The 18977-nt window shown below is 61.8% G+C and overlaps 3 protein-coding genes across 7 annotated transcripts; all 3 read right to left on the bottom strand.

Moving 5' to 3' along the window:
- Positions 1 to 763: 763 nt before the first annotated feature.
- OSM (oncostatin M) lies at positions 764 to 5511 on the bottom strand. The gene is made up of 3 exons (XM_010720422.4): positions 3488 to 5511; positions 2544 to 2671; positions 764 to 2377 (listed from the first exon to the last, which is right to left on the bottom strand). Exons 1-3 carry the CDS (start codon positions 3522 to 3524, stop codon positions 1901 to 1903), a joined length of 642 nt encoding a protein of 213 aa, XP_010718724.1. The 5' UTR covers positions 3525 to 5511; the 3' UTR covers positions 764 to 1900.
- An 819-nt stretch (positions 5512 to 6330) lies between these two features.
- Positions 6331 to 10664, bottom strand: CASTOR1 (cytosolic arginine sensor for mTORC1 subunit 1). Of its 4 annotated transcripts, none has more exons than XM_085238143.1 (10): positions 10455 to 10664; positions 10310 to 10380; positions 8431 to 8624; positions 8192 to 8324; positions 7854 to 8010; positions 7663 to 7740; positions 7372 to 7479; positions 7221 to 7303; positions 7017 to 7111; positions 6331 to 6945 (listed from the first exon to the last, which is right to left on the bottom strand). In XM_085238143.1, exons 1-10 carry the CDS (start codon positions 10565 to 10567, stop codon positions 6880 to 6882), a joined length of 1098 nt encoding a protein of 365 aa, XP_085094269.1. In that variant the 5' UTR covers positions 10568 to 10664; the 3' UTR covers positions 6331 to 6879. The 4 variants fall into 4 exon arrangements, with proteins under 4 accessions (XP_085094269.1, XP_085094270.1, XP_085094271.1 ...); XM_085238144.1 differs by having other exon boundaries at positions 7854 to 7977; positions 10455 to 10659; XM_085238145.1 differs by lacking the exon at positions 7663 to 7740 and having other exon boundaries at positions 10455 to 10661.
- A 700-nt stretch (positions 10665 to 11364) lies between these two features.
- TBC1D10A (TBC1 domain family member 10A) lies at positions 11365 to 18539 on the bottom strand. 2 transcript variants are annotated; one of them, XM_085238141.1, is made up of 9 exons: positions 18245 to 18539; positions 17026 to 17125; positions 14697 to 14804; positions 14421 to 14527; positions 14130 to 14244; positions 13871 to 13936; positions 13477 to 13666; positions 12791 to 12945; positions 11365 to 12631 (listed from the first exon to the last, which is right to left on the bottom strand). In XM_085238141.1, the coding sequence occupies exons 1-9, from the start codon at positions 18442 to 18444 to the stop codon at positions 12239 to 12241; spliced, it is 1434 nt and encodes a 477-aa protein (XP_085094267.1). In that variant the 5' UTR covers positions 18445 to 18539; the 3' UTR covers positions 11365 to 12238. The 2 variants fall into 2 exon arrangements, with proteins under 2 accessions (XP_085094267.1, XP_085094268.1); XM_085238142.1 differs by lacking the exons at positions 17026 to 17125; positions 18245 to 18539 and adding an exon at positions 15370 to 15866.
- Positions 18540 to 18977: the final 438 nt, after the last annotated feature.

Raw genomic sequence — 18977 nt, 5'->3', positions numbered from 1 at the left:
TGCCATGTGCCACATCCATCGTGTGCCATGTGCCACAGTCCCTTTCCATGTGCCATGTGCCACATCCACCGCGTGCCACGTGTGATGCGCCACATCCCACTGCCATGTGCCATATTCAACATGTGCCTGATGTCACGTCCTATCGTGTTCCTGCTGCCATGTCACATCTCATGCCTTGTCACGGCCCGCTGGGTGCCTCATGCCACACCATGATGTGCCCCTTCCTACTCTGTGCCAATGCCACGTGTTACCCCATCCATCTGCCGCATCCTGCACTGTGCCATGTGCCACATCTCACAGTGTGCTACCGTGGCCCACCATGTCCTCCTCCCAACCTATGCCACTCTGTGCAACACCACACCCCATGCTGTGCCGTGTGCCACCTGATGCTGCCATCCCATGCCATCCCAAGGGCCACGCTGCTGTGCCACATCCCAAGCTGCACATTGCACACCCCATCCCACTCCATAACACCTGCCATGCTGCGCTGTGCCACGTCCCACATGGTGTGCCTTGTCCCCCCATCCTGTCCCATGCTGTGCCCACTCCGTTTCCTTCCATTCTTCTCCTCCTGATCTCACTTTCTTTTCAGGTTATTGCTAATCAGTTCCAAAATTCGTTTAGTTTTCACTGTGTCCTCCGTCCCACACCCATGTGTGGGCAGATTCCTGACAGCATCGGGCCTCAAAAAGCCCCCAGGGAATCACAGAATGAGTTGGGGTTTTGCCTGAGCCCCACGGACAGACACTCGGACACACCTGGACAGAGGCATCGGCCCACAGGCCGAGGTCAAGACTTTATTTCCATCTGCTGCCATAGAAAAATAAAGGGTTGGTCCCCTCTTCCAGTACAAAATAATATTTGCATTCATAAATAAAATATCATCACATTTATACTTTAACACAATACAATAAAAAAAATAACAAAAATAGATATCCATTTATATATTAAAAGTGTAAACTTAAATATTCGTCCCCAGCCTGGGGAAGCGTTAAATTAATTTGATGGCTTCAATAAATACAGGAACCACTGTCACGTATAAGTTATGGGGGGGTCGGTGCCCACTGCCAGAGCACAGGGCTGTGCCCAACACCTGGGGGCGTCCTAGGAGTGTGAGGTGATGAGGGAACGGGGTGGGCACGGGGATGATGGGGACAGAGGGTGAGGAGGGGTGAGGAGGAAAACACAGAGGTGAGCTCAGTGTGCTCATGAGGGTGCTGAGAGGGAACACTGTGTGTGCGGGGACATTGAGTGGGGACGTCAAGTGAGTGGGGTCACCAATTGAGTGGGGACACCAAACTTGAAGGGACACCAAGGTAGGAGGGACACAAAACTAACGGGGACCCCAAGCTCATAGGGATGTCAAGCGGGTGGGGTCACCAACTGAGTGGGGACATCAAGCTTGAAGGGACACCAAGACTTGCAGAGACACAAAGCTAATAGGGACACCAAGGGAGTGGGAACACAAAGCTCACAAGGACACCAAGCTTGAAGGGTCCCAAAACTAATAGGGACCCCAAGCTCGAAGGGACACCACATGAGTGGGGACTCCAAGATGGGAAGGACACCAAGATGGAAAGGACACCAAGATGACGGGAAGGACACCAAGATGACGGGAAGGACACCAAGCTCTCAGGGGCTCTGATCTCCAGGGTCACCAAACCCCCTGAGATGGCAGGGGGGGTTGCAGGGGGGCAGACAGGCTGCACTCACAGCCGGTGCTGCACCATGTGTGGGTGCTGGGCCCCTTAGTCAGGCCGTGTCACCGGACCCATTGAATCACTGGAAAATCCGGCAGGGCGGGCTGTCACCAACCCGCAGTGACCCCGGCGCCAGCACCGGGCACAGCTCTACATCCGAGCGCAGCCCTGCAGGCTTGGTGTTGGCACGGAGGTCTCCTTTAGGGTCTGGTTGCCCTCCATCCCCGTCTCCGGCCTCTCCGCCGGCCCCTCTCCTTGCGCCGTGCCCACGTGCACTCCATGCGCTCCATGCAGGCGCTGAGCTTGGCCACGAAGCGGGAGTAGTTCCAGAGCACGCGGCAACCCTGCAGCTTCTGCTGGAACACCTTGCTGGGTGCCGGCCCCCGGGATGGAGGGATGGTGGAGGGGACGATGCCGCGGGCCTCCATGGTGTCCTGCAGGTGGGTCAGCAGCCCGCGCACCTTCATGTGGGCGCTGCGGAGGCGGTGTAGGATGGCGGCATCGGGTGGATGGAGGTTGCTCTGGTGCTGGGCAATGTCCTGCAGCTCCCGCTCCATGCGGGTCATGGTGCCATGCAGTGCCCGCAGATCCTTCTCCCATGGCCCCAAAGTCCCCCGCAGCCACTCCAGCAAGCTGTTGGCCCGGCACAAGTTGTGGGGCAGGTGCTGCTCCTGCTCCTGCTTGTGGGAAAGGCAATGGGGTTACTGGGGAAATGGGGTTACGGGGGGAATGGGGTTATTGGGGGAATGAGGTTACTGGGGGAATGAGGTTACTGGGGGAATGGGGTTACTGCGGGGACGGCCACCCTCCCCTGCTACCCCCACCCCAGGAGGCGGCACTCACGTAGAGTTTGAAGAGTTCCTGTGCATCCTCGGCCATGTGCCGCACCAAGGCCTGGGTCTGCTGCGGGGATGGGGGCTGAGTGCTGTGTGCAGGCACGGCCCAGAGCAGGAGGAGTCCCTTGGCCACGGCTGGGAGGAAGAAGAGAGAGATGGTGAGGATATGGGGATAAAGCGATGCGGGATGAGGGGATATGAGGATGGGCGGCAGCGATAGAGTGGAGATGTTGCAGGGAGAGCTGGGAGCATCCACAATGGGAACGGCGATCCCATCAGCCCATACACTGGTGCTGGGCCCAGAGGGGAGGACCGTGAGTGCTGGGCACAGTGGTGAGGTCCTGAGCCTGCTGTGGGGACAAAGCCATCCCTGTCCCTAAGGCCAGCTGCTGGGACCTGGCAGAGCCCTTGGCACAGGGAGGAGGAATATCAGGGGGAGAGGAAGAGGAGGAGAAAGGTACACTCAAGGCATAGAGGAACACACACAGCTCGTAGAATCATAGAATTGCTCAGGTTGGATGCTGCCTGTGCAGCTCCCTGCCAGCACAGGCCAACGTGGGGCCATAGGCAGTGACAACCCTACGTCTGTCCCCTTGGCTCCAGGCTGGCTCAGCCCTGCTGTCACCCACATCCACGTGGGGTCGATGACAGAGCAGCACCCGGCCCTACCGAGCTGGGTTTGTGGTTGTGGAACACGTCTGCAAAGCACAGAGACCCCGTTCCTCCACCACCTGCAGCCACCCTGCTCCCAAACCGACCTCAAACCACATCCCCTCACCCACACCCTCCCAGCACCCCATCTTCAAGGGAAGCCCCGGGAGGGTTCCCCGGGAAGAACCGACCCCATCTGCACACCCAGGGCCTTGGGGAGCATCACGGCCAGGAGCAGTGCTGCCCCATGGATGGAGGTGCGAGCAAGAGGGCAGCTGTGGGACGCTGGTGAGCACCTACCTGCCAGCACACCCAGGGGCCGCGTGTTGTGCCGCATGTCCGGGTGCCGCCGAGCGGTGCTGCAGGGCGGGCGAGCGACTTCCTTACTGGCCAGCAATGGGGAAGCAGTGCCTTTTTAAGTGCACTGATTAGCCACCTCCGAAGAAAGCAGACCCACCCACCCAGAAAGAAAGAGAAATGATGACTGAGGGACCAATGAGCGGGGCATGCCAGGCTGCAGGGAGAAAATGCTGCCAGCTGTATATAGTTTTGTTCTTCGATTCAGTTCCTCGAGGGAGTCCTCATAGGTCCATCCCAAGCACGGAGTGAGTCGGGTGCCTGGGGCATCGTGCAGAGCTTCTTATGGAAGCACATCGTTAAGTCACCCGGGTCTGCATCTCTCTTGCTCCGTGTTCACTAAACTGCAATCAGCCTCTGAAATCAATATTCAGCCAATAGAGGCTGTTGGCAGCATCGGTGCCAGCTCTGGAGCCTGGGGTCAAGGTGGCACCTGCAGTCTGCCCCTGTCCCCGGGGTGCACCTATGGGGCTGGCACCTTGCCGCCCCATATCACACCTCTGGTGGAAGTGTGAACAGCTCTGACCGCAGCCTGGTGCCGGGGTTTCACCAAATGGTGCTGTAGTGCAGGGCTGCAGACAAGAAGTGGGTGCCAGGTTGGATGGGGACGGCAGACTGGGGCAATGCAGAGCGCAGCGGGATGACTCAGAGACTGCTCCAGACCTCAGCACTCAGCAATGCTCCAGGATGTTCAGCCTGTCTGTCTGTCTGCAATCTCTCCTTGGTCGATGGGGACACCCCAGATCCGAGGGTACCACTCAGAGCAGGAGGGTGCATGATGCTGGTGATGGGGACATGAGTACTGTGCACCGCACCGGGCTGGCCCTGCTCTGGTTTGATCTGCCACGACCTGTGGTAGGGCACTAAAAGGAAGGAATGCACCCGTTCCCATTGCTACACCACACGCAACACATGCAGGGAAGGAAGTGCAATCAGCTAGGGTTCATCAGCAGCACCAGTTGCTGTACAAAGTCTGTTTTCTGTCTGACAAAGTCCTGTAGAGTCATGGTTATGGAGTGAGTATCGCATCACAGCCGCAGCCCAAGCTGCTTTTGCTTTGCAGTGGAGCATGAGAGGATGCTGACACATCCTGTTGAATTTAATGCTATTTATGAGATTTATTATTGTTATAATCCATTGGATTTTTGTGAAGAGTGACAGCAAACCCATCCAAAGTGGGGTGATGCCACCATGTGGTTCCCAAACCTGAAGCTCTCCTTCTTCATATCCCGATTTGGGGAGGACCGTAAACATGACACCACTGCAGTCCCACCCTTTGCCACATGGCCCCAAAATGTGCAGAATTTGCATGTCACAACCCCAGATCATGGCCAATCCGTGCCAGCTGGGAGCAAATCGCTTCCCTTCCCTGGGTTTCAGCCCTGAAACACAGCCAGCAGTGCCCTGCTTCTGAGTACAGAAAGCTGCCCGCAGCAGAAGTTGGTTTCGCATGGGGTGGCTCAGGCAAGAGGAGGACACTCCTGAAATAACATCTCCCTGCGAGCGGAAGAGCGCAACACTGACTCACTTCCAGAAAATGAAGTATTCTTTTCCCCAAATTTCTCCCTCCCCTCCCATTGCCCCCAACCTGCAGAACTCCCTGCTGCTGGACACAGGGTGGCACTGCCTCCTCGGCCTTGTTCTCATCCTCCTCAAGGTGTCCCCTGCCCAAGGACACCCATGGGTGTTGGCCAGGCTGGGCTCTGCCTTGTGGGGCCAGGGGTTGGAGGGCAGCTCTGGAGAGACGGAGGAGGAAGAACACCCTTCTTTCCAGGAGAAACTCCTCCAGAGTGGAGGCAGTTTGTCTATCTGTCCATGTAGTCAAAGGGCCTGCCTGTCTGTCCGTCTGTCCATTAGTCCATCCAGCTATCTGTCCATCTGTCCATTCCATCACCCCTCTAGACATTCATCCACCTGGTTCTCCATTCTTTTACCTGTCCACCCATCCATCCATCCATCCATCCATCCATCCATCCATCCACCTACCCACCCACCCTCTCACTGACACATCCCCCAACTCGTCCATTCATTCATCCATCCATCCATCTAATAATCTCAGTCCCTCTGCCCACCTCTCCTCTCTCACATCCATCCATCGCCCCATCCATCCATCCACCCTCAGGCCCACAGCCCCACAGGGCTCACCATACCAGTAGAGGACCCTGGCCAAATCATTGAGATCATGCAGGCAGAGGACACCCCAGACCACCACTCTGCACCACCCCACTCCAGGACTTCGCAGGGTCCCTACAGGCTGTGACAGGGACTCAGCAATCACTGCCACCAACAGCTGGCTGCCTTTGGGGACAATTTGCAGGGATGTGCAATATCCAACGGGGCTGAAAATAGAGCGTGTGACCACAATGGCTGACTGCAATTTCTTCATCTCTGGGGCTCACGTCACTGCTGTCTCATGACTCCTGGAAAACAGAGAGTGGGACAGGAAAGAGCCCATAGACGTTGCAGGAAGCCGAGGGCTCACAGCTGTACACAGTGGAGACACGCAGGGATGTCGGATGAGTGCTGGTCCCTGCTGGGCGAGGGACCCTGCTGCTATTCATAGTGGTGGTGTCAGGATGGTGGCAGCTGTCTGGCCCGACTTCCTGCCCCAAATGTGTCACAGGACTGCCCCGAGCGTGTCCCCATCCCCTGGGTGACATCAGCAGCAAAGCCGTCACCTGCTGTGCTGCATCTCAGGCAGCTGCAATGGCGACAGAAGTGTCACCATGCTGCCGCTTGGGGACAGGTTGTAGAGTGGTCCCAGCTGCAGCCAAGGTGCGCTCAGAAAAAAAACACAAAACATAGGACTTTTATTGACATTAAAAAGTGTGTAACAGCTTGAAAGGAGCTGGGGAGCCACCGCTGCCTCCCCACAACACAAAATGTCTGGGACACCGGGCCACCCCAAGGGGACACAGGGCTGTAGTGCTGCCCTGACCCCCCCTGCAGCCCCCAGGAGCATCACAGCCACCACCCCACACAGACACCCACATGGGGACAGGCAGCAATGCTGTCACCTCCGCTGGGGTTGTGGCACATCATTGCTCCAGGGCATGCAGGCCCCTGGTCTCCACCACCCCAATCCCCTCAATGGGACCCTCTGCACCCTGAGAACACCGGGCAGGAGCCCAAGGCACAGGAAGGCAACTAACTCTGCAACTAACATTGTCACAGCAGTGTCCCCCTGCGTGTCCCCCCCATGGGCAGAGTGATGCTGAGCCACCGGGCTCTGCCCAGCACCAGGGAAAGGCTTAGGAATGAGGACCAACAAACACCGTGCTGGGGACAGCCCTGTGCAGGAGGGGACTGGCACGGTGTCACCGCACACCTGGCCACTACCTGCCGCTCTCCTGGCGCTTCTGCAGCAGCTCGATGACCTCCGTGATGCCCTCCTCAGGGACCTGTAGGGACAGAGGTCTGTCAGCCCCACTGGGGGACATGGAGAAGCCGTGGTGCCGCGTGCCGGGCTCACCAACGCGTGGTCGAAGTTGAAGGTGCTGATATAATAGGCTGAGATGTCGACAGCAGCCAGCGGCTCGGCGATCTGTGCCACGATGCCACACTCATCTGGGGAGGTGACGAGACCGTGGTGTCACCAACACGGTGACACACAGTGGTGGCAGAGGAGGGGTCCCCAAATCCCCGTGCCCCCATGCAGACCTGCGGTGGCACTCACCAAAGCCCAGGGGCTGCCCACCGATCCTCACCATCCGCCAGAGCTCCCCGCTGGAGCTGGTGAGCAGCAGGTCACTGGGGAACCTAAAAACGAGGGAACTGAGCATGGCAGACCCCCGGTGCTGGTGGGGGCACCCAGGGACAGCACCTACTGCTTCTGGGTCTCTGCATCCATCACGATGGAGATGTAGCCCTCGATGAGCGAGAAGGAAAAGAAGGTGATGGAGTCGAGGTCACTGGCACCGGGTTCCTTGGGGGGGCTGCGGGGAGCGGATGGCACAAGGACCTCGAATCAGGAAAAGTGTGCCATTGGGACAGCTCCAAGGGTGCCACTGGGGCATCTCAGTGTCACCCAGGGCTGCCACAAGATGGGAACAAGGTTGGCAAATTTGGGCAGCTGAGTTTGCAGGGGGTGGGTGCCCACCCTGTTTACAAGAATAAACCTTTTCTCTTTTGCTTTGCGTGGCTGCACCACATGGCTTGTCTCCCCAGGGCTCCTGTCCACAGAGGTGGCAACAGGGCTGGCAGCACCCAACGGTGGCAAAAAGTTAGCAATATGCACGGGGAGGTGAAAAAGGGAAAGAGTGAGTGAGGCACAAGGGGTGGCACTGATGTCCCCAGCGCTGTCACTCACCTGTGGGAGTAGAAGAGGACATCGATGAGCATGGTGGCGATGGCAGGCAGCGTGTCGGGTGCCACCGTCAGGATGCAGAAGCGGTTCTGAGGGCTCTGCACGGGGTGCAGCGTGAGGCTGGGGGCTGCGGGGCAGAGCCGCCAGCTGTCACCGGTGCCTTTGGGGACAGCACCGCAGTGCCACCACGTGGCCACCGGGGCCAGCAGCGTCCTCCGGGGCACCGCAGGATGCCAAAAACAGGGGTCCCCAAAACACGGGGGTGTCTGCAAAGGAGCGTCCCTCGGGCACTGTGCCACCTGGGGACAAGGTGGCCTCGGGGACGTCGTGGTGCCACTCACCTGACTTGGGCTTGAGGAACCCATTGCTGGCATCATCACATGGGACTGGGATGGATTCACCATTCTCCTCCTTATAGATGTCGAACTCCCCGGCCAAGGTGTGAATGACCACAGGCAGGTCCCGCTCCCGCACCTGGCAGCGGCGCGGCGTCACCGCGGCTGCCACCAAAGATCAGCGGGGTCCCCAGCATCTCCCACGCGGCCCCAGGGCCACGAGGCACCGTCCCCACTGAGCTCACCAGGATGAAGTCGGTCTGATAGGTGGAGAGCATCAGCACCGAGACGTGGTGCTCGGCCAGCGGCGCGATGACGGAGCGGGCGATCTTGGTGACGCCGGTGGCCTGGCAGCCGGAGGGCGCACAGCCATTGGAGACGACGCTGAGCACCGACCATGTTGAGTCTGCCACCTGCATGAACTCGGAGGGCGGCAGCTCTGTGTGGGAGAGGGGAAACTGAGGTATGACATGGGGCTGTGCTGTGTCCCCAGACCTGCCGGGATGCCAGCAAGAGGGGTCAGCAGGTACCGGTCTGTGCAAAACTGGGTGCTGGAAGAGACAATGGCCTGCTGGGGACCGGGTGAGGGATACAGGAGGGGATGCTGAGGGTGACTGCCTGGGGACAGCGAGGACATTGTGCCCAAGGCACCACAGGGTGTAACGCTATGTACATCCCTGCTCTGATGGCAGTGCAGGGTGCTGAGTGCCAGCATACGGAGAAATGATTCGGTGCTGTCCCCGTGCAGCAAGGGGCAATGTCAGCTCCACACATAGGGCTGGGAATGTTGATACTAGGGACAAACCTTCCAAATCTGGGATGTGCCTCTCGTCCTGCACTTGCAGAGCTGGCTGCAAGTGGGTGCAGCACGCTAAGACCCTGGGGCTGTGCACATCTCCCACCCCATCCTCTGCCTCTATGTCACATCAGAGGGGACATGGGACGGCCTCACACCGTGCCCGGCTCTGACAAGCCACAATCCATGAGGCTGAGCCCGTGCTGGCGGGAGGCCAGGGCTGCCTCCCAAAAAGCTGCTGTTGTTGGCAGGGAATGAGTGTGCCGGCCGGTTCCTTCCTGCCCCACACCCGCTCCCCAGGAAGGAACGGATCAGGGCCACGCTGTTCCTTCGACACCCCATGTTCCCGAGTGGGCACCCCCAGACCTCACTGCCTAGTGCTCAGCAGAAGCCAGGCAGCACTTAGCTGAGAACACCCAGCTCATTGCAGCGATGAGGGAGGAGTGAGGCTGGATCCGGAGTTCCCAAGCCCAGGGTGCTGGCAGCCGCCTGTTCCTGCTCAGGAAGCACTCCCGAGGACGGGGACCGCGGGGCCGCATCCCCACTTAATGGCTTTTCAACACCCGTAGGAACTGGGGGCCGCACGGTGGGCTGTGACCACATGGGTGCCCCCAGACGTCCCCATGCCTTGGGGAGCAGCCGGCCCCAGATCCTCACCCAGCCCCAGTGCCGTGAATTATAACACAGGGGTGCAGCAGGGCTCCACGGGGTGCCCCGGGGGTGCTGGCAGCCCCCCAGCCCGGCGCCGTGCAGAGCCTCGCAGCCATTGTTCGCCGCTTCCCGCCCGCCCCTCAGGATCGAGGAGCATTTGGCCATAAGGCCCCGAATAAAACAATGCGTGGGGATCGGCCCCGGTTCCTCCGGACAGCAGTGGGGAGCTGGGCTGCAGCCGGGTGGGAGCGTCGCACTGCGGCCGAGCTGCTGACCTTTGCTCCTCGGGGCGTGAGCAGGAGATATAGCCCGGCCGGGGGGGGTTGGAGCACAGGATGGGGTCAGGATGTGCCCCCAGCACAGCCCGTGGGGTCAGACCCCCGCAGCAGGGCTGCACACATAGGTCACTACACGGGGATATCGCCCGGTGCCACCTTCCAGGGAGAGGGACTGACTTGGAAGGGCTCAAAGACCCCCAGCACGCCCTGATGGAGGGATATAGGGATATGGGGATGGGCAGCGTTCCCACTCCCCACCCCATCCCACTGCAGAAGCTGCGGGCAGCACCGGAGCAGCCAAACTGGGAGAACCTGAGCAGGGCAGTTCCCTGCTGACCGCAGAGCTCCGAGCATCACCCCGCTGAGGCCGGCCACAACTCGTCACCGCAGTGGCAATACCTTTGAAGCCCTCCTCGTCCAGCATGATGGTGTAATCCTCGGGGGTCTCGGTCAGGCTGAAGAACTTACACCTGCCGGGACACAACGCGGCGCGGTGGGACCGAGAGGAGGAGGAGGAGGAAGGGGTGAAGAAGGGGAGCGGTACCTGCAGCGCTGCGGCAAGAAGAGCAGTTTGAGCAGCGGGTGGGTGTAGAGCCACAGCCCGCGGCGCGCCAAGGACAGCACCCGAACGCGGTGCTCCAAGATGTGAAGGTCCATGGCGGCCGCGCCGCGTCGGGACAGGGCTCCGTGGGGCTATAAGGGCCGAACGGGACCGGACCGCCCCGTCCCGGCACCGCCCCGGGATGCGGGAGGGGCACCCGCCCGCCCCGCCCCGTCCCGCAGCGCTTCGGGGAGCTTTAGCCCCGTATTCATCCAAGCCGGGGGGGTTCGGGATCCGCGGATTTCAAGGGAGGGGTGGGATGCAGGAACGCGGGTTCTTCCCCGCAGCCGCTCCTTCGTGGGAAGAGGGATTTTGGAAAAGGGGAGTGGAAGTTTTTGCACCATTCCTGCCTGCAGGGAGCACCATTTTGTACGTGGAAAGCGGGGAACTGAGGCTGGGCTGGGGGGGAGCCGAGCTGTTCCCGGCTCTGCTGGGAGACGGGCGGCCGGCCGAGAAGCCCCGGGGCTGGAGGTGACCTCCAGGTGCGTCAGCAGAGCTCGGCGTCCCTCATCTGCACTTCAAACAGCGTTGGCCCCCGGGGCGGGGAGGGATAGCAAGGTGGGTCACCTCCCTGCTATGTCCCCACCGTGCCCCTTTCCGGGACACTGGGGTGGGACGAGGGACAGCCGCGCTGGTCATCGCACAAGAGTTTTCTCCCATTTATAGGGATGCTGCCACTAAGCGATGCCACCTCTGTCCCCGCAGCCACCAACGAGCAGGGAAGTGAGGCCCCAAAGCACACTGCGGGGACACAGGGAGCACGAGCAAGAGCTGGGAGGGGATGAAAAATCCCCGTCATCCCCCTCCACAGCACCCAAGAGAGATGTTGAACCCAGGGAGCCGCACACGCTGCGCCTTTACACAATCCTGCTTTATTTCCCCTTTGTACAAAACCACGTTGCCCCGCTGTATTTTACAAAGCCTCCCCCTGCCCACGGCGACGGGTAGGGGGGATAAGAGGGGACCCCGCAGCGGGCAGCACCCGCAGCCCCGGCTCACCTCGGCCCTGCAGGGCACGGGGTCTGCTTTCGAATCCCACTGCCTCCGGTGCGTCCCGCCTGCAGTTCCCAACCTCGGCCCCCAGCCTGCAAGAGTTACTGCCACGGAGGAATAATAAATAGGCTCAGTGAATAGGTAAATTCATACTACATATTGGGCTACAGCTTGATACATCCTCACTAGATAAAGAGGAGGGGAAGGGGGGGCAGTGGCTGCTCCCGACTCCTCACGTACCCCCAGCCCCAAGCAATGGGCAACTGGGTCTGGGTTTGCCCCGACAGTGTGGGGTGGGCAGGGGATGGGGGAAGGGATGCAGGGGGGGTGAGGGGATGAGGAGGGGGTCTCGTGCCTGGCCCCTGAGGGGCGGCAGGGGAGCTCGGGTGGCTCAGCCACCCTGTGCCAGGGCTCCCACCACCGTGGTGCCAGCACCCTGCAGGGCTGGGGACAGCATGGCTGGATGCGTCCCCGTGTCACCGCGCTGGGTTGAGCTCCCACCTGTCACCCCACGGGACCCTAAATGGGCACCCAGACGGTGCCCCCACGGTGCCACACGAGCCCGCATCGGCCACGTCCTGCTCCCTCCAGCCCCGAGCCCCCATTGCCAGGCGCCACGAGGGTTCCCTCCCACCCTGGGGTCCCCTCCTGTCCTCGGCCACAGAGGGAACAGCGTCCTGGAGCCCGGGTCCGAACACAGCCCAGCTGAGCCCGGCCGTGGGGCTGCGCCGGCCCTACAAGTACGTGTCCTCGCTCTCCCGTGAGCACAAGCTCTCCTTGGACTGGTGGTGGGGGGAGCTCTGGGGGTGCAGCAGCTCACGGGCAGAGCCGGGAGCCCCGTTGCCCTCAGCCCCGGGGCTGTTGGTGGGACTGCTGGAGGCCTTCTCACGGTTTTTCTCCTTGCTCTTACGGGCCTTGGGCACCGGGGCGGGCCCGGGGGGGACGATGATGGAGGGCACGGGCTCCAGTGCCTTGCGGGTGGGGGGCTCGGCCTCGCTGATGGCCTTGGCACCGTGCAGGCGCGGGGGGGACTTGCACTGCAGCTCCCCATGTGTCTCACGCCACTTCTTCAGCTGGATCAGGTGCTCCCTCTCAATCTGCCGCTCTGTCACCGGCAGCTCGATCACCTGCAGGGAGAGAGCCGTGCTGCCAACGTCTTTCCCTGGGTGATAGTGCCACCCCCCAGGAGCAGAGGAACCCCTAAACACGGGTATGTGGGGGACACGAGCTCTGCCCACCCACGGGCACCCAGCCCCAGCACGGCACTGGGCCCCATGGCACCTCACCTCCTGCACCAGGAAGGTCTCCTGCATGATCTTGGGGCTGAGGGCCCTCAGCCGCTCCATGGTCTCGTACTGGCCCTGGCATGACTTGAGCTTGTCTGAGGAGCCCAGGGTGTGTTTGAGCAGCACCAGGCCCACACGAAAAATGATCTTCACCCCTGGAAGTGGAGAAGTGAGGCAGCGAGTGGCAAGTGGGACAGGAGGATACGGCATGTGGGACAGGAGGACACCTGCTGAGCTGGGACACAGCACACGGCCAGCAGGTGCTGCTAGCAGCCAGGCACACATGAGGATAAACACTGGTATTTGGGACAATACAGCCCATTGGGAGTTTATTTGTATAAGCACTGATGCAAGCTAACTGGAAGGACACCTCCCATCAGCTCAGGCTGCTGAGCCCCACCCAGCCTGGCCTCACCACTAGGGATGGGGAACCACAGTTTCTCTGGGCAGACCGAGCCAGGGCCTTACTACTCTCTAAGCAAAAAGCTTCTTCCAAATATCTCATTCAATCTCCCCCCTTTTAGTTCAAATTACAATTTGTCCTATCACTTCACTCCCTACAACCCTTTAGGTACTCAAGGCCTCAGCAAGGTCTCCCTGGCACCTTTCCTTCTCCAGGCTGAACCACCCCTCAGCAGAGGCTGTCCTATGCCACATCCCATCCCCCAGGAGGACGCAGCCCTTACCTTCACAGAAGAACATGTCCCAGACACGCAGCACGGAGCTCCAGGGCAGCGTGCGAGAGAAGGCGCACATGAACCACTCCGTCATGTACAGGATGGGGTCAATCTTCTGCTTGCTCAGATGCTTGTAGGCCACGGGTGAGACCTTGTGCAGCAGCGAGAAGAGGATCTGCCCGTCCAGCTGGATGGCCTCCTGCAGGGACAGCACCGAATGACCCCAGACCCTGGCTCAGCCCTGGGATCAGCCTCCCAATGCCCGGCCCCTGTCCACCAGGACGACCACCGTTAAATCTGTGCCCCATGGACAATGGCAGCAAAGCTACGCTGAGCTCCGAGTGTGGGAGTGCCCACGCACCCCTTCCTGCTCTGTGGACGGAGCTGTGGGCCCCTCACTCACCAGCTTCTCGCTGTAGTAGCCAGGGAGGTACTTCTCACAGATCTGCACCAGGCACCAGAACGCTTGCTGCAAGCCAAGGGACAGCAGGTGAGCAGCAGGCACCACCAGGGGACAGCCCTGCAGCCCCATTTTGCTCCAAGGCTCTGCATAGAGCACGCCGGGGCTGAGGGCAGAGCTTTGGGGTAACGCAGCGTCATGAACTGAGCACTGTGCCCACCGGCACCACCACACTGGTGCCAGCAGCAGGTCCCCCCCATACCTCGGCTGGCATGTGCATGAGCAGGACAGCAGCAATCGGGGCCTGGGCCTGGCAGTAGCCCTCCTCTGGGCGGTACAGAGTGTAGGCCTTCAGCACCCGAAACAGGTCCTGCTGCCTGCAGGAGGGAGGAGATGTGAAGGGGGGGGCATCGACACGGCCCAGCCACCTCCCCACAGACCCAAACTGACACCACGGTGCCCATCTCCCCCCAGCAGTCAGCCCATGGGCTGGGATTCATCCTCCACAAAACCAAAGCCACAGTTCCATTCCAGGTGCAGCTGCTCCACTTACCCGTGGCCTCCACGTGAGACAAACATCTCGTGGAAGGGGAACTGCCGATGGAGATCCCGCTCGATCACATCCAACCACTTGGGCTCCCCCGGGAGGAGATCCAGCTCCTGGGAGGAGAAGGTTGGGGTGAGAGCACCAACCAAGTAGCAGCCCCATTCCAGCACCAGTGGGGTGTGTATGGAGCTGGAGCCACCCCAAACATCTGCCTCCTCAGCTCACGCTGCTTGGGGTGCTCCTCAGAGCTGCAGGCACAGAAAGGTCCCCAGTCACACTCACATCAAACTTGCCAACATTCTGCTCCAGCTTGACCTTGCTGCCGGAGAGGTACTGCCACGCTCGGCCCCGCAATGAGGGTGGGATCCCCTTCTGGCACCGCAGCCGGATCTGTGCAGGGAACAAAGCTGTCAGGGGAGCTGCAGAGCAGCAAGGAGCACCAAGAGTCCCAGCGCAAGACGTGGGTCAGGCCAGCACTGCAACCCCCATACCAGGGGATGTGTCCTTGTACTGCTGGGGACAGGGTGCCCAACCACGTGCTGTACTGACACACCTGGGCAGCCCAGGATCTCCTCAGCCCCTTCTCCCCACCCCTGCTCGCAGCATGCCAGTAAGACAGAGCTGCAGGGAGGTGCCTGGAGCTGACTGAGGCCATGCAGCCTGCAAACAGCTCCCAACAAGCCTAGCTCTGCCTCAGAGCAACTGGAAAAGCAAATGTCATAGCCAAGCAGGGAGCGGCTGGCTCCTTCCCCACACCACCATGGCCCAGGCAGAGGAGAGGACTCCACAGCCCTACCACGGCCCTGGGGCAGAAGGGGCAGGCTCTGAGCCCCCGAGCTCCGTGCCCGGCCAACCTCAGGTTTCCTTGGCACCGGCCAGAGCAAAGTCCAAGCTGGGCAGCGTGGGTGCCAGCTCTGCAGCACAGAGCAGACATGCTTAACCCTGCAGTTGCCACCTGAAGCCAGGCTGCGTCCTTTCCTGCCGCCGTCCTGCTCCAGCCCTGGTGAAGCAGTGCCACGATCTCCCTGTGGTCCCATGAGACGGACACCTGGAGCACAAAGCCCTGCACAATTCCAACACAATCCCCTTGCCTCACTTCCTCGCTTGGGTGGCACACACCCCGTGCCCGAGCAGTGCCAGGGCTCTGCATGCCGCAGCCAACAGCTCCCTGAGGCACCGCAGCCCTGGGCACCGCCTGCCCGCCCAGAGCTCGCTCTCCCTGTTTGCCAGCGTAACTCAGGAGCAAGCACTCGTGTTCTCAGCACGGTGCTGACGCCACACTCCCTGCTGCACCCTCACCACAGCACTGCCTGTTTACCCACTTGGGCCCTGTGAGGGCTTTGTGCTCGCAGGAAACACCGTGGGCAATGCCCAAGGCGGCCACGGGCAGCTCGGCCGCTGACAGCTCCCTCTTCACTCCCCTTCCTGCTGGCAAAGCAGCCAGGAAGGAAGCCGCCTTGCGGGGAGCTCAGGCTCGGTTGAACCGTGCAGCTCGGGCAGGCTGAGCCCTCTGGGTCCCCCCAGCTCCAAATTTTGTCCTGCCATCGCCCCCCGCATGCCCTTTGGGAGACCAGGAATGCACGCAGGCCGTGGGAGGCCGCAAGCAAAGTGTCGCCGGAGCTGCCCATGTGTCTGCACTCCCACGGGTTGGCTGGAAAGGGCAGAGAGCAGCACGCAGCACTGGCACCGCTCAGCTTTGCGGGATCTGAGCCAGGACAGCTCCATTTCAGCATAGTGGAGAAGTGCAGGTGCGAATGAGCCACCCGGCTGCAGGGCCTGAGCACACAGCGGCTCTCTGGAGCAGCTCTCTGAGGCTCTCGGCTCCGATTCTGCTGAAGGACAGAGCGCATGGAGCTCCGTGGGGACCTCCTGGAGCTCAGCCTGAGCACGAGGGAGCTGCCTGCCAGCAGCACAGCTGTCGGGCACTCACCAAAGCCAGGAAAGCACGCAGAGAGCAGTGCACGGCATGGGCAGAAACAAAGCGCCCGCCTGCCGCGTCCCCAGAAGTTCTCAGCAACCCTTTGCAAGCAGCCAAGAAGCAGATGAGGGATTCCTCTGCGGGTCACCAGGCACCGAGCGGTGCCCAGGGAGTGCCACAGACAGCTCCAAGTAGGGACATGGCATGTCAGGGTTATGCCACCCTCCAGCCCTCCCCACCTCTGTCAGAGGCACGGCAGCACCCCGGGGCTGCGTTCCATCCCTGCTCCATTCACACCCTCAGGAGGTTGGGGAGCACCAAAGCCTGCCCGGCCCCAGCTCACAGGCTGCATCCCGCACATCAGCCTTCACCATTTCCTACCCACAGCCTTCTTTTTTGTTTTGTTTTCAGCCTGCAAGATGCTCAGAGCAGAAGTTTCCATGACCTAACAATTCCCATGGCTGCACACAGGCAGCCAAGCCAGCTCTGGGAAGCCGCAGCCCGGCAGGGAGCAGCCGTGAGCAGCAGCAGCCAGGCTGGAAGGGGAACAGCCCACCTGAGCCAACAGCATCACCCAAGGGCAACACAACCATGGGGACCTGCCGACATGTGGGATGCACTGAAGTCTCACTGGGATGCTGCTGCACGCAGCTGTCCCTCCCTGCTGCATGGAGACAGCAAGCAGGCACTCACCTTCTTGTGTTTTTTAGCCATCCACTTGTCCCAGTTGTTGAGCATGTCCAGCCACTTGGACTCACGCTGCCGCAACACCTCGAGGGGAACCTCCTCCAGTCTGTGAGGCAAAGGGACATCAGAATGACTGCAAGCCCCATACCCAATGTCCCAGAGGCCACCCGTCCCTAGGCTCCCACAGAGGAGCAGAATGTTTTCCTGCAGCGCTTAGCTTTGATGGATAACCCAAAGGGGCTGCCTGCCAGTGTTTCTGTGCTAGCACAGCCTCTCTGCGGGGTCAGCTTGTCCCTGTAGGGTCTGTATGGTGCACATCTCTGGGCAGCACCATCCCAGTGGTGCCCCATGAGGTCTCCACCCGGGGTCAGACAGGGCCAAGCACGAACATTTCTTAGCAGCAGCTCTGAAGGGCTCTCCCAGCACAGGGACCATCAGCACGGGGACAGGCAGCCCAGATGTGGGGAGCTTGGGGCTCGGAGAGGCGTGGGAAGCGGGAGGGATGCTGGATGCCGGGCTGGCCCATCGCCTGCTGGAGCCGTGCCAGCACGGCTGGGAGCCGTTAGCAGCCGACAGCAAGCCGGCAGCGGGCAACACGCAGGGACGGGTGGCACGGGGACAGCCGCGGGATGACAGCTCGGCCCTTCCCGGCGTCTCTATTGCCGGAACGCTCCGGGTGGGTTCAGCCGGAGCAGCTTTTCGGCCCGTCCTAGATGGATGCCGCCCGACGGGAGCGCCCGGCGTACCGGAGGAGGGCCGGTCGGACACAGCCGGCGTCCCGCAGCTGACACCTGCCCCGGGTACGCAGCCCTAACGCTGACCGCCGGCCCGACGCCGGGAGCGCCTCGAGAAGTGACGGACGGGAATCGCCGTCCCGGCGCAGCGCGGTCCGTCGCACCACGGGGCCGCCACCCGCAGCGCCGCGCTCCGGGCCGTGCCTGCCTGCCTGCTTGCCTGCCGGGCGGTGCCGCTCCGCCACAACGGAGGGGCCGGGAGCCGCGGGGCTCCCGCAGAAGCCGGCTCATCCCCGGCGGCGGACGGCGGGCAGAGCCGCAGGCCTCGGAGGGCGGAAGGCGAAGGGAGGCCCGGGCCGGGCGGCGGCGGCGGGAGGAGGGCCGGGAGCAGCGGGGAGCGGCCGGGCGGATCTCCGAGCGGATCTCCCAGCGGGTTCCCCCCGCGCTCTGCCTCCGCTCAGCCCCGTCCTCCCCCGCCCGGCCCCACTCACGCTCCCTCGGCGCTGCGGCTGCCCACGATGAAGCCGAACTTATCGACGCGGCGCTCCTCGGGGCCGCCGTTCACCTCCGAGTCGGAGCCCAGCGAGCTGAGCTCGTCGCCGCCCGCCTCCGCCAGGCTTTCGCGGGTGCCCGCCAAACCCCGGGCGCTGCCGGGCGAGCCGGGCCCGCCGCCCCCGCGGCTCTTGGCCATGGCGGCGGCTCAGCGGCGGCGCGGCCGCTCCTCCATGCCGCGGCCACGGCGGCGGCCACGCCCCGAAGCCGCCCGCCACGCCCCGAGGCCGCTCCGCTATTGGGTGAGACATGGGGAAGGAGGCGGGAGAAGCAGATCGACTAATCGGAGGGAAGTGTAGACGCGAGGGCCCGCCCGCCCGAAGAAGGGATTGGGTGAGAGGCGCGGGAGAGCTGTCAGTCAGAGCGCCGCCCGCCTCCTCCAGGCCCGGTAGTGGCAGAGAGAGGGGCGGGGGGCGGGCTGGGGGCACGGGGAGAGGGCTGGGGTACAGGGATGGGGCAGTGAGAGTCGACTGGAGTAGGACTGGGAGACACTAGGATGGGACTGGAGGCACTGGGACAGGACCGGGGGGGAATTGGATGGTACTGGGAGAGCGTGGGGCCATTAGGGCTGAACTGGGGGCACTGGAACAAAGCTGAGGGCGCTGAGATTGTGTGGGCCACGGGGAGCGCACGAGGGAGAGGAGAACTGAGGGCAGGGGGAGGGGGCTGGAA

This window comes from Meleagris gallopavo, chromosome 17 (genome assembly GCF_905368555.1).
Source record: "Meleagris gallopavo chromosome 17, MGAL_WU_HG_1.1, whole genome shotgun sequence".
Classification (NCBI taxonomy): domain Eukaryota; kingdom Metazoa; phylum Chordata; class Aves; order Galliformes; family Phasianidae; genus Meleagris; species Meleagris gallopavo.
Note: the sequence above shows the minus strand (reverse complement) of the source record. Positions and strands in the feature narration are given on the sequence as shown.